At 44.2% G+C, this 13301-nt stretch overlaps 1 protein-coding gene across 5 annotated transcripts in view; it reads left to right on the plus strand.

Annotated features, from left to right (window-relative positions):
* Positions 1–13301, plus strand: part of cita (citron rho-interacting serine/threonine kinase a) — a 52255-nt gene that overhangs the window by 9221 nt on the left and 29733 nt on the right. For all 5 annotated transcript variants that reach the window (XM_055912983.1, XM_055913007.1, XM_055912999.1 and 2 more), the window contains 6 exons: positions 462–651; positions 6916–7021; positions 7585–7728; positions 8054–8173; positions 12816–12986; positions 13070–13123. In XM_055912983.1, coding sequence (XP_055768958.1) covers positions 462–651; positions 6916–7021; positions 7585–7728; positions 8054–8173; positions 12816–12986; positions 13070–13123 — 785 coding nt within the window. The remainder of the gene's footprint in view (positions 1–461; positions 652–6915; positions 7022–7584; positions 7729–8053; positions 8174–12815; positions 12987–13069; positions 13124–13301) is intronic.

Raw genomic sequence — 13301 nt, forward strand, 5'->3', positions numbered from 1 at the left:
ATCAAAGGAACATTAGTGAATCAAAATACTGCCTCTGCTTTAAAATGCTCTGAAAGACTACCATAAGATGCTGTGATTGGTGTGCGTCTTAAATGCGCGTGTGTGTGTGTTGTGCAAATGTATGAGGCTGGGCTTGTTAATGGTTGAGTGAGTGCAGATAGAGCGCTAGGCTATAGGGCTGTGCTTTGGCGGCTATGGCTCCAGCTGATTAGCCCGAGCTGCTGCAGTGAGAGAGAGGGAGACGCTACAACGTATGTATGGGAGGGAGGGAGGCAGGGGAGAGCAATTTATGAGTGTGTGTGTGTGTGTGAGAGTGCGCGAGTTGCTGCACTACAGCCACGTCGCATGTTTCTTCTCACTTCCCCCGTTTTTTTGTATCTGTTGACTCTTTCCCGGCGTATCTCTCTCGCTCATTCACTCTCTCCCTCGTTCGTTCTTTTCTCCCTCCCCTCCTCCCGCAGCCCTCCCTCCCTTCGTGCCGACGCTCCGCGCCGAAGATGATACCTCCAATTTTGAGGAGCCTCCGGAGAAGCCTCGGCCCCGGCGAGCGGATGCCCAGCGAGACCCCCCGCGGCCGGGCTTCCAGGGCCAGGACCTGCCCTTTCTAGGCTGGTTCTTCAGCAGGGCGTTGACAGCACTGGCCAAGTCTGAGTAAGTACTGTACCTTGACCTGCGTCTGTCAGCCGAACCCCTCTCTGCTTGATAGGCGTCATTCACAGGTGGTGGCAGGTCTGATCTGCCTCGATTAACGCCACAGCAACGCTCTCCAGGTATCATCCAACCATGTCTTTCTATATGCTGCCTGAGTCTATAGGCTGTTTTTTTCCTGCAGTGGCAGTGCTTGGCTGGTGGCTCTATTATGGGCTTGGTGGCTATGTGCTGTGTCAGACGGAATGAGGGGAACTCCTCTCTCCTGTCTCGTTGGAGACAAGCCCCTCTTTCATGCGTTCATCCAGTCATAAACACAGACCGGATTCTGACTGTTTTCACCATTTGAAACAGCTGATTGAGAAAGGTTGGGATTTAGAATGAGACGAGAGGTTTGTCGTCTACCTCTGACTGCTGTGGAGATCAGACACACCAGAGCTGAATGGTAGGAGAACGTTGCTTGCTGATGTTATTGGACTATCAGAGCTGGTTGGTATTCCGGTGAGTGTGTCGATGGCGTGCGCTGCTGTGAGGTGGAGGAGACCCTCCCCTCGCTCCCCTCCTCAGTTGTGTGCATGTTATGGTGCTCTGCCTTTGTTATTGCCGCGCAGTGTATAATGGCTTTGCCAAATTAACAGCGGTGTGGTTTGGTTGGTAATTGACTCAACTAGTCAGTGGCTTGCTGATTCCCTAATAATGTTGCCCCTGGTTAATTTCTAGCACTGACTGTTCCCTCTGGCAGGTTAATTGCAGAATCTGTGGGTGATGATGCAGAAAAGGAACAGAAAGAAGAAAAGGCGCACAAAAAATATGAAACAAAAGGCAGATTAGATTAGTCAGAGAATGGAGGGATGCAGATTGGTGGAGAGAACGTATTTCTATGGAAACGAGGATGTTTTTTTGACCCATCTCTGTATGTCTCTCTTTTTCTCGTGCTCTCGCTCTCTCTCTCTACTCCCTATTTTACATTCATATATTTTATTTTCTCTCCCACGATGATGCATCTTCCTAAGAAACGGCGATCTGTTTTTGGTTTTATTTTTTGCACTGCTTTTAATGGTACCAAACAAGCAGCGCAAACAAGACACAGAAGCTGATTGTGTTAACATATGAGGGCTTGTTGTATATTAAACTGCTCATTAAGCCCAATTAGGGAAAAATGCAGAGCAATCCAGGCAAATGGTCATTTGTTTAGCATAGTGGAAGCAGATGGGAGCTCCTGTAGCTGACAAGTGCTAACATGTAACCACACAGAGCCTGCCCAGCCATCCATCCTGGCTATCTATGAAAATGCAGCCAGCGCTGGCTGTTGATCTATGATCTCTGCACAGTGTGATGGAGGCAGTGATGCCCATCCTGTGTGTTTTGCTGTTCGCCAGCCACCGTCTCTCCCAGGGGCATTGTGATGATGGGGGAAGTATGTTGCTCAGTACGCCCTCAAGGAAAACTGGTGCTGATTGTTGTGGATGCGTGTTATGTCATGTACCTGTGTTTTTGGCATTTCAATGTATCAGTCAGTTTCAATCTGTACTCATGTAATGGTGGTCCTGAGCGCTCTAGGAAAGGTGCTGTTGTATTTACATTGCAATTTTTCTCATGGTTTGTTTGTCGGACCATAGGTCGTTACGTAAACAAGATTCTCTGTGATAGCTAGACATTGACTTGTTGCGGATAGAAGGCTGTGCGTGATGACGTAGTGGCCGTGAAAATAACGTTCGCAGCAGAATTCCTATGTACCGACTACAAGTTAAATGGGTTTCCATCGGATTTTCAATTCAGATGGTTTTGTCACGCAGAAAGTATTCAGACCCCTTGACTTTTCACCCAAAAAATAACGTTATAGCCTTATTTTAAAATGGATTACATAGTTTTCCCCCTCATCATACTACACACAATACCCCATAATGACAAAGCAAAAAAACATATTTTTGAAAATTTTGCAAATGTATTAAATATATATATTTTTTAATGAAATATGACATTTGCGTAAGTATTCAGACTTTTTACTCAGTACTTTGTTGAAGCACTATTGGTAGTGATTACATCCTTGAGTGTACTTGGGTATGATGCTACAAGCTTGACACACCTATATTTGGGGTGTTTCTCCCATTCTTCTCTGCAGATCCTCTCAAGCTCTGTCAGGTTGGATGGGCAGGGTCGCTGCACAGCTATTTTCAGGTCTCTCCAGAGATGTTCGATCGGGTTCAAGTCCGGGCTCTGGCTGGGCCACTTAAGGACATTCAAAGACTTGTCCCGAAGCCACTCCTGCGTTGTCCTGGTTGTATGCTTAGGGTTGTTGTCCTGTTGGAAGGTGAACCTTCGCCCCAGTCCGAGGTCCTGAGCGCTCTGGAGCGGGTTTTCATCAAGGATCTCTCTGTACTTTGCTTCGTTCATCTTTCCCTCGCTCCGGACTAGTCTCCCCGTTCCTTCCGCTGAAGAACATCCCCACAGCACAATACTGTCACGATCATGCTTCACCGTAGGGATGGTGCCAGGTTTCCTCCAGACGTGACGCTTGGCATTCAAGCCAAAGAGTTCAATCTTGGTTTCATCAGAACAGAGAATCTTGTTTCTGATGGTCTGAGAGTCCTCCAAGTGGTCTGTCGTGTGCCTTTTACGTAGGAATGGCTTTAGTCTGGCCGGTCTACAATAAAGGTCTCATTGGTGGAGTGCTGCAGAGATGGTTGTCCTTCTGGAAGGTTCTCCCATCTCCACAGAAGCACTCTTCTGTGGACCATCAGGTTCTTGGTCACCTCCCTGACCAAGGCCCCCCCCCCCATTGCTCAGTTTGGCCAGGCGGCCAGCTCTAGGAAGAGTTCTGGTGGTTTCAAACTTCTTCCATTTAAGAATGGTGGAGGCCACTGTTCTTTGGGACCTTTTTTTGGTACCCTTCCCCATATCTGCGCCTATACACACTTCTATCTCGGGGCGATACAGACAATTCGTTCTACTTGGTCTTGGCACGTGCGCTCTAGCCAACAGCTTGCAGATACAGTGCAGGTAGCCTATAGCCTACATGATGATATTTTTATGAACAAAAAGGTTTGACAAACTGCAGCCAAAGATCAATCATCATGTCATCAGAACAAGACCCTCGATTTTTATTGGAAAGGAGAATCAAGTTCATCACCTTGCACTTTCACTACTCTGTAAAATGTGTAGCCTAATAAACTGCATGGACCACACAACATACAGTGCTTTCAGAAAGTATTCACAAAACTTTTTCAACATTTTGTTCTTACAAAATGTTGTGGCCTGCTGCACATTTGTGGCCTGCTGGAGGTCATTTTGCAGGGCGCTGACTGTGCACCTCCTTGCACAAAGGCGGAGGTAGCGGTCCTGCTGCTGGGTTGTTGCCCTCCTACGGCCTCCTCCACGTCTCCTGATGTACTGGCCTGTCTCCTGGTAGCGCCTGCATGCTCTGGACACTACGCTGACAGACACAGCAAACCTTTTTGCCACAGTTCGCATTGATGTGCCATCCTGGATGAACTGCACTACCTGAGCCACTTGTGTGGGTTGTAGACTCCGTCTCATGCTACCACTAGAGTGAGAGCACCGCCAGCATTCAAAAGTGACCAAAACATCAGCCAGGAAGCATAGGAACTGAGAAGTGGTCTGTGGTCACCACCTGCAGAATCACTCCTGTTTTGGGGGGTGTCTTGCTAATTGCCTATAATTTCCACCTTTTGTCTATTCCATTTGCACAACAGCATGTGAAATTTATTGTCAATCAGTGTTGCTTCCTAAGTGGACAGTTTGATTTCACAGAAGTGTGATTGACTTGGAGTTACATTGTGTTATTTAAGTGTTCCCTTTATTTTTTTGAGCAGTGTAGTTAAAACGTCAACACTATGAAATCACACATATGGAATCATGTAGTAACCAAAAAGTGTTTTATATATATATATAAAATATATTTTATATTTGAGTTTCTTCAAATAGCCACCCTTTGCCTTGATGACAGCTTTGCGCACACTTGGCATTCTCTCAACCAGCTTCATGAGGTAGTCACCAGGAATGCAGTTCAATTAACAGATGTGCCTTAAAAGTTAATTTGTGGAATTTCTTTCCTTCTTTATGCGTTTGAGCCAATCTGTTGTGTTGTGATAAGGTAGGGGGGTATACAAAAGATGGCCCTATTTGGTAAAAGTCCAGATTATGGCAAGAACAGCTGAAATAAGCAAAGATAAACGACAGTCCATCATTACTTTAAGACATGAAGGTCAGTCAATACGGAAAATTTCAAGAACTTTGAAAGTTTCTTCCAGTGCAGTCGCAAAAACCATCAAGCGTTATGATGAAACTGGCTCTCATGAGGACCACCACAGAAAATGAAGACTCAGAGTTACCTCTGCTGCAGATGATAAGTTCGTTAGAGTTACCAGCCTCAGAAATTGCAGCCCAAATAAATGCTTCACAGAGTTCAAGTAACATACACATCTCAACCTCATCTGTTCAGAGGAGACTGTGTGAATCAGGCCTTCATGTTCGAATTGCTGCAAAGAAACCACTACTAAAGGACACCATTAAGAAGAGGAGACTTGCTTGGGCCAAGAAACACGAGCATTGGACATTAGACCGGTGGAAATGTGTTCTTTGGTCTCGAGTTCAAATTTGATTTTTTTGGGTTCCAACCACCGTGTCATTTGTGAGGCGCGGTGTGGGTGAACGGATGATCTCCGCATGTGTATTTCCCACCATAAAGCATAGAGGAGGAGGTGTTATGGTGTGGGGGTGCTTTTCTGGTAACACTGTCTGTGATTTATTTAGAATACAAGGCGCACTTAACCAGCATGGCTACCACAGCATTCTGCAGCGATACGCCATCCCATCTAGTTTCGGCTTAGTGGAACTATCATTTGTTTTTCAACAGGACAATGACCCAACACAACTACAGGCTGTGTAAGGGCTATTTTACCAAGATGGAAAGTGATGGTGTGCTGCATCAGATGACCTGGCCTCCACAATCCCCCGACCTCATCCAAATTGAGATGGTTTGGGATGAGTCGGACCGCAGTGAAGGCTGTTCAAAAAGCATTCCAGTTGAAGCTGGTTGAGAGAATGCCAAGATGTGCAAAGTGGTCATCAAGACAAAGGGTGGCTATTTGAAGAAACTCAAATATAAAATATATTTTGATTTGTTTAACACTTTTTTTGGTTACTGCATGATCCATATGTGTTCATAGTTTTGATGTCTTAACTATTTCTACAATGTAGAAAATAGTCAAAATTAAGAAAAACCCTTGAATGAGTAGGTGTTCTAAAACTTTTGACTGGTAGTGTAGATCTTAACTTGTCTACATTTGGCAAGTTTACCAACAAATTTGTGCTTTCCATCAGGCCCGTCGTGACATTTTTTTATCCGACATGTACTTGCATAAAACGGTTGGATGGAAGCCTGTTTACTCACAGCTTTTATATAGTAATCAGGGAAATATATTCTGTAACAGAAAATACAAATGGTTCTAACATAATCCTTTTTGATGAAAGCTATAAAAACGCGTTTTCCGTCAGAGCTGGCCAGAAAAGTGACATGTGAACAATGGATCAATATCCCTGTGCATTTCATAAGGTTTACACATAGCACTTCATTTCTCTGATATAGCCTACTGTATCTGTAGTGGTGAAGGAATGACACTGGGAGCAAGATTAGCCTTTAATTTTAAAATATAGCTTGAAGAGGTAGGCCTAAACATCATGTGTTTACTCATTTGACAACAAAAACATAGGCTTCATTGTTTTGGGGGCTATGATAATAACGTCAGACTTTCTTCACTTGTTTTTTTAAATGGATTGTTCCATCCTACAAATTCAAGCGGTTGATTTATTGTAACTTTCCTTTAATATCTTAATTAATATCTTGATTACTATGTTAATCATCCCTCATCTTATTACCACAAACTAAGCTTCTAAGCATGAGGATTGACTTCAAAGTCATTGTCTGCCAAATCCAATTTAACTTTTCAGTTTGACTCAACGTAGTCAAGATGGACAGTCATTGTACCAAATTATATTGAGAAGAGAAATGGGCCTAGTTGCTTTGAATTAAATGGTATTAAAAATGTTGAGCTTGAATTGCAGTCATGTAATAGCCTAGTCGATGGCCTATAGTCTGGATTGAAGAAACTATTGAATGCCAGTTAGAATCCAACATATTTGTCAAACTCATGGAGCAAAACCCTTTGCATTCAATTCAAAATGAGATGTGAATGTTTTGTCAAAGAATGGTGCAATGAATGTGTTCTCCCATATGCCTTGTCCCAGGTCAGTGGCTTCAGGCCTCAACTCTCCTGCCAAAACCAACTCCATGGAGAAAAAGCTTCATATTAAAAGCAAAGAACTTCAAGAAACTCAAGACAAATGTCACAAGGTACTGTGCTGCTTAATTTCTTCCCCAGGAAATGGGCCGCATGTAATTGATTCTGAGTGGTGGTCTATATCTATAGTCTCCAGACACTATTGAACCTGAATGTAAACAAATCTTGACACTCTAACAGTATTCCCCTTCTCAGATGAGTTGTTTGCACACACTGATTTTTAATTGATGATCTTATTGAAATATCTCATTGGAATCAGAGATTTGTCGTGGAGTTATAATGTCCATACGTCAGCGTAGCATATACATGGCATACTCTCTAGATGGAAATTGATTTGAGTGCTATAATAACCTATATAGTCAAAAATCTGCTTTTTAACCCAATTCATTACTGTTAATAAATTATGTATTGATTACCAGATGGGGCAGGAGATCTCTCGTGGAATTTACCGTGACATGGGGCAAACTTTGAGCTCCTTTTGAGTGACTATCTCGTCTCATTTGACAAAATGTGTACATCTCTGAGAATAAACATTTCTATATACAACTCTGAAAAATAAACCTTTGAGTCACGGTATATTAGCTAGCTGCGGTGTCCCTTGTGGCTTCCTTCCTAGATGGAGCAGGAGATCTCTAGGTTTCAGCGCAAGATGACTGACCTGGAGTCAGTTCTGCACCAAAAGGATGTGGAGCTCAAAGCCTCTGAGACCCAGAGGACCATCCTGGAGCAGGACCTGGCCACCTACATCACTGAGTGCAGCGTGAGTACCTAATGCTATGTGTCCATCCAAAACTATCCTTACAGTTACAGCTATTTTGCTAGAAAAGACACGTGTTAACTCTGTGTTAAAATATCTAGTTGCATATCTACACATAGTTTCTACATTACAACCTTGTTAATGCGTCCCATATAGTTTAGTATATGCATGACTGATGATAATGCGGTGTCGTCATGCATTTCTCCATTTGATTAGAGTAGACCTACCGCATTATAGGGTGATATATTTGAATGCGTTGTGATTTATTTACTCTGTGTGTGTGTGTGTGTGTTATTTGTGCGTGTTATTTGTGCGTGTGTTTCCACAGAGCTTAAAGCGCAGCCTGGAGGCAGCCCGTGTGGAGGTGTCTCAGGAGGATGACAAGGCTCTACAGCTGCTGCATGACATCAGAGAGCAGAGCAGCAAGCTGCAGGAGATCAAGGAGCAGGTAGAATCCCACTTCAACTTTGACTTCACTTCATCAATCCCTTCCTTACCAGTGAACCGCATGCTTACTGAGTTTTCACCCAAAGGGCCGTACGTATCAAGCATGCGAGAGCAGGGCTCTACAGTGCAACCATTTTACTTGCAATTTTTTGCTGTCCGAAATTTTATTTTAGAAGCAATGTTTAATATCTCATATTTTTCAATGTGCGCCTATATCTTTCAACGTAACGGCACACATGTTCCTTGTAAAAACAAGTCAGCATAGAGCCCTGCAGAGGATGAGTTGGATCAGGTCATGATGTGAATGGCCAAAACTGATCTTTGATACATACAGCACCAAACCTACTAACTAACCCTCTTCCTTTCTGAGTTTTATGCGTCACTGTCCCAAACTCAAGACATGTCCTCTAGAGGTTCTAGTAAAGGAAACACCATTTTGTAGACTTTCCCAAAATCTAGAACACATACAATTCACTCCTATGTCTATGATCAGGACTCTTGCATTTCAGGGAAGTTAGCAACCAATATACACAGGCAGTTAGGAAAGCAAATGCTAGCTTTTTCAAACAGACATTTGCATCCTGTAGCACAAACTCGAAAAAGTTCTGGTACACAGTAAAGTCCATGGAGAATAAGAGCACCTCCTCCCAGCTGCCCACTGCACTGAGGCTAGGAAACACTGTCACCACCGATACATCCACGATAATTGAGAATTTCAATAAGCATTTCTCTACGGCTGGCCATGCTTTCCGCCTGGCTACTCCTACCTCGATCAACAGCCCACCACCCCCCACAGCAACTTGCCCAAGCCTCCCCATTTCTCCACCCAAATTCAGATAGCTGGGCTAGACAATCTGGACCCTCTCTTTCTAAAATTATCCGGCGCAATTGTTGCAACCCCTATTACTAGCCTGTTCAACCTCTCTTTCTAAAATTATCCGGCGCAATTGTTGCAACCCCTATTACTAGCCTGTTCAACCTCTCTTTCGTATCATCTGAGATCCCCAAAGATTGGAAAGCTGCTGCAGTCTTCCCCCTCTTCAAAGGGGGAGACACTCTAGACCCAAACTGTTACAGACCTATATCTGTCCTACCCTGCCTTTCTAAGGTCTTCGAAAGCCAAGTTAACAAACAGATCACCGACCATTTTGAATCACACCGTACCTTCTCCGCTATGCAATCTGGTTCCCGATCTGGTCATGGGTGCACCTCAACCACGCTCAAGGTCCTAAACGATATCATAACCGCCATCGATAAAAGACAATACTGTGCAGCCGTATTCATCGACCTGGCCAAGGCTTTCGACTCTGTCAATCACCACATTCTTATCGGCAGACTCAACAACCTTGGTTTCTCAAATGACTGCCTCGCCTGGTTCACCAGCTACTTCTCAGACAGAGTTCAGTGTGTCAAATTGGAGGGGCTGTTGTCCGGTCCTCGGGCAGTCTCTATGGGTGTGCCACAGGATTCAATTCTCGGGCCGACTCTTTTCTCTGTATACATCATTGATGTCGCTCTTGCTGCTGGTGATTCTCTGATCCACCTCTACGCAGACGACACCATTCTGTATACTTCTGGCCCTTCTTTGGACACTGTGTTAACAAACCTCCAGACGAGCTTCAATGCCATACAACTCTCCTTCCGTGGCCTCCAACTGCTCTTAAATGCAAGTAAAACTAAATGCATGCTCTTCAACCGATCGCTGCCCGCCTGTCCAGCATCACTACTCTGGACGGTTCTGACTTAGAATATGTGGACAACTACAAACTCACACTAAGCATCTCCAATCCAAAATTAAATCTAGAATCGGCTTCTTATTTCGCAACAAAGCATCCTTCACTCATGCTGCCAAACAAACCCTCGTAAAACTGACTCCTACCGATCCATAACTTCGGCGATGTCATTTACAAAATAGCCTCCAACACTCTACTCAGCAAACTGGATGCAGTCTATAACAGTGCCATCTGTTTTGTCACCAAAGCCCCATATACTACCCACCACTGCGACCTGTATGCTCTGGTTGGCTGGCCCTCGCTTCATATTCCTCACCAAACCCACTGTCTCCAGGTCATCTATAAGTCTTTGCTATGTAAAGCCCCGCCTTATCTCAGCTCACTGGTCACCATAGCAGCACCCACCCGTAGCACGCGCTCAAGAAGGTATATTTCACTGGTCACCCCCAAAGCCAATTCCTCCTTTGGCCGCCTTTCCCTCCAGTTCTCTGCTGCCAATGACTGGAAAGAATTGCAAAAATCACTGAAGCTGTAGACTCCTATCTCCCTCACTAACTTTAAGCATCAGCTGTCAGAGCAGCTCACAGATCATTGCACCTGTACATAGCCCATCTGTAAATAGCCCATCCGACTACCTCATCCCCATATTGTTATTTATTTTTTGTCTCCTTTGCACCCCAGTATCTCTACCTGCACATTCATCTTCTGCACATCTACCACTCCAGTGTTTAATTGCTATATTGTAATTACTTCGTCACTACGGCCTATTTATTGCCTTACCTCCATTATCCTACCTCATTTGCACACACTGTATAGATGTTTTCTATTTTGTTATTGACTGTATGTTTGTTTATTCCAAGTGTAACTCTGTGTTGTTGTTTGTGTCGCACTTCTTTGTTTTATCTTGGCCAGGTCGTAGTTGTAAATGAGAACTTGTTCTCAACTTGTCTACCTGGTTAAAAAAAAAAAGTAAAATCCTGCAAGCACTGAATGGTCAGTGAGCACCTTAGTTCATTGTGTAGCCTGTGCCTAGCCAGTCCAGTGTTACTTTTCCACTCTTCCATCTCTCTCATATCTTCATTGTAAGGTCATCAGGACATCCATCATGCAGAATCCCTTTTCATATTTGCAATACATAATGCATATTTTTTTATTTAAGCTTTCATTTAACTAGGCATGTTATTTAAGAGCAAATTCTTACTTTACAATGACGGCCTACACCGGCCAAACCCTCCCCTAACCCAGACGACGCTGGGCCAATTGTGTGCTGCCCTATGGGACTCCTGTTCACAGCCGGTTGGGATATAGCCCGGGATCAAACCAGGGTCTGTAGTCACTCCTCTAGCGCTGAAATGCAGTGCTTAGACTGCTGCGCCACTCGGGAGCTGGATGTGCTCTTTAATACAGTATATATGCTCTTTAATACAGTATATATGCTCTTTAATACAGTATATGTGCTCTTTAATACAGTATATGTGCTCTTTAATACAGTATTATTGCACTCATCACTAACTGTACAGTATCATTGTCTTTATTACCTTATTCTGTGACCCTTCACGTAAATACTGGTCGACAAATGATGCTCATACACACACACTTTGGCATAGAGAGTATGGCTTTATTATGCGGTCCTTTGTAGTAGAGCTGGGAATTGCCATGGACCTTGCAATATTATCATGATACTTAGGTGCCGATATGTATTGCGACTCTCACGATTTGATATGTTTTGGGATTCGATATTGCGATTCGATGTTCTGTACATCTTGCTAACCATATGTCTGCTGCAGAGGCATGAGAGAGCATGAGAGAACACGTTTTGATCAGTCATGGAAATATAATCGCTGAAAACAAATTGACTCCGGGTTTTGGTAAAGGTACAGCCAACTAGCAAAAATAATATTGTGACATTGTCAAAACGATACGATATATCCTAAAAAATGATATCCAGATATGCAACTGTATCGATTTATGTATTCCCTCCATCACTACTTCGTAGCTCAGTTGGTGGAGCATGGCGCTTGTAATGCCAGGGTAGTGGGTCCGATTCCCGGGACACCCATATGTAAAATGTCGCACGCATGACTGTAAGTCACTATGGATAAATGTGTCTGCTAAATGGCAAGTTATTTATAACTCTGTGTCCCTTTAAACAAAGATACAAGGAGACACACACACAAAATCCTTTGTAGAAACTAGCCTAGCGTAGCTCTGCAGTCTCTAACTCTCTGGTCTGGTGTGAATCTCTGGGTGATTGTCTGTGGTCTAGGAGCCAGTGATTGGTCTAGGAGCCAGTGATTGGTCTAGGAGCCAGTGATTGATGCCCTCTAAGGCAGGCAGCAGTGTGAGAGAGTGTTCCACACCCACAGTAGGGATCAGCAGGCTTAGCAAGCCTCTCTTTGTCTGTGATTCATCCTCTCCACATGCTCATATACTATAGAGTGGCAGGTAAGAGGCTTTTAACCCCACCGTCTCAATGAGAGGCTCATTCTACTGCTGTTAGTACAACAAGCCAGCTCTAGTCGGATATTATCAACAATATTATTAGAAGCGGGTATGTGTGAATCATGAAGGGAAAAGACTAAAGAGGATTTTTATTTTAACGGTGTGGTGATTATACGGATGATGTTTTCCGTCCTGAAGAGTGGATGTCATTATAGTAATTATAAAACCTTTTAAAATCCTCCACGACAACTCCGCAGAAATGATGAGCCAGTCACACACACACATTCATGAGACTTTAATTCCCAGGGTCCCAGAATATGTTCATCCTGGCCTGCACACAGTGTAATGCTCTTGAACTACTCCTGACATTTTATTTCCCCTGTGCTCCAGGAGTATAATAATGCCTAGCTAGAGGAGACAGACACACACACCCTGAACCCCTGTCTCTCTCTGTGCACCCTGCCGTAGGAGTACCATGCCCAGCTGGAGGAGATGCAGGTCACCATCCGGCAGCTGGAGGAGGACTTGTCTGCCGCCAGGCGCCGTAGTGACCTGTACGAGTCAGAGCTCCGAGACTCCCGGAACACCAGCGAGGAGCTCAAGAGGAAGGCTGTGGACTACCAGCAGAGGATCCAGAAGGTGTGTGAATACTGAGTAGGACCTCCATGGAGGTGAATACAGGTGCAGTCTGAATGCTAACATGTCGGATCTCTGTCCCCAAGGCGAAGGAGCAGGGTAAAGCTGAGGTGGAGGAGCTCCTTTCCAAACTGGAGAAGGTATGCCCTCCTGTCCATGGGTGAACTGTATTGTGGATTACTCTTCAAAAATCTTTGGGTGTCGAATCAACGTTTTGTATAGTCCCATAGAGAATGAAATGGATAATATTAATAATTGATGTATTGCCTTGCACTGATGCGTTTTTGCCTCAGCCTTCTGCAGATATTAGGTCCCATT

Source organism: Salvelinus fontinalis, chromosome 3, assembly GCF_029448725.1.
Source record: "Salvelinus fontinalis isolate EN_2023a chromosome 3, ASM2944872v1, whole genome shotgun sequence".
NCBI lineage: Eukaryota > Metazoa > Chordata > Actinopteri > Salmoniformes > Salmonidae > Salvelinus > Salvelinus fontinalis.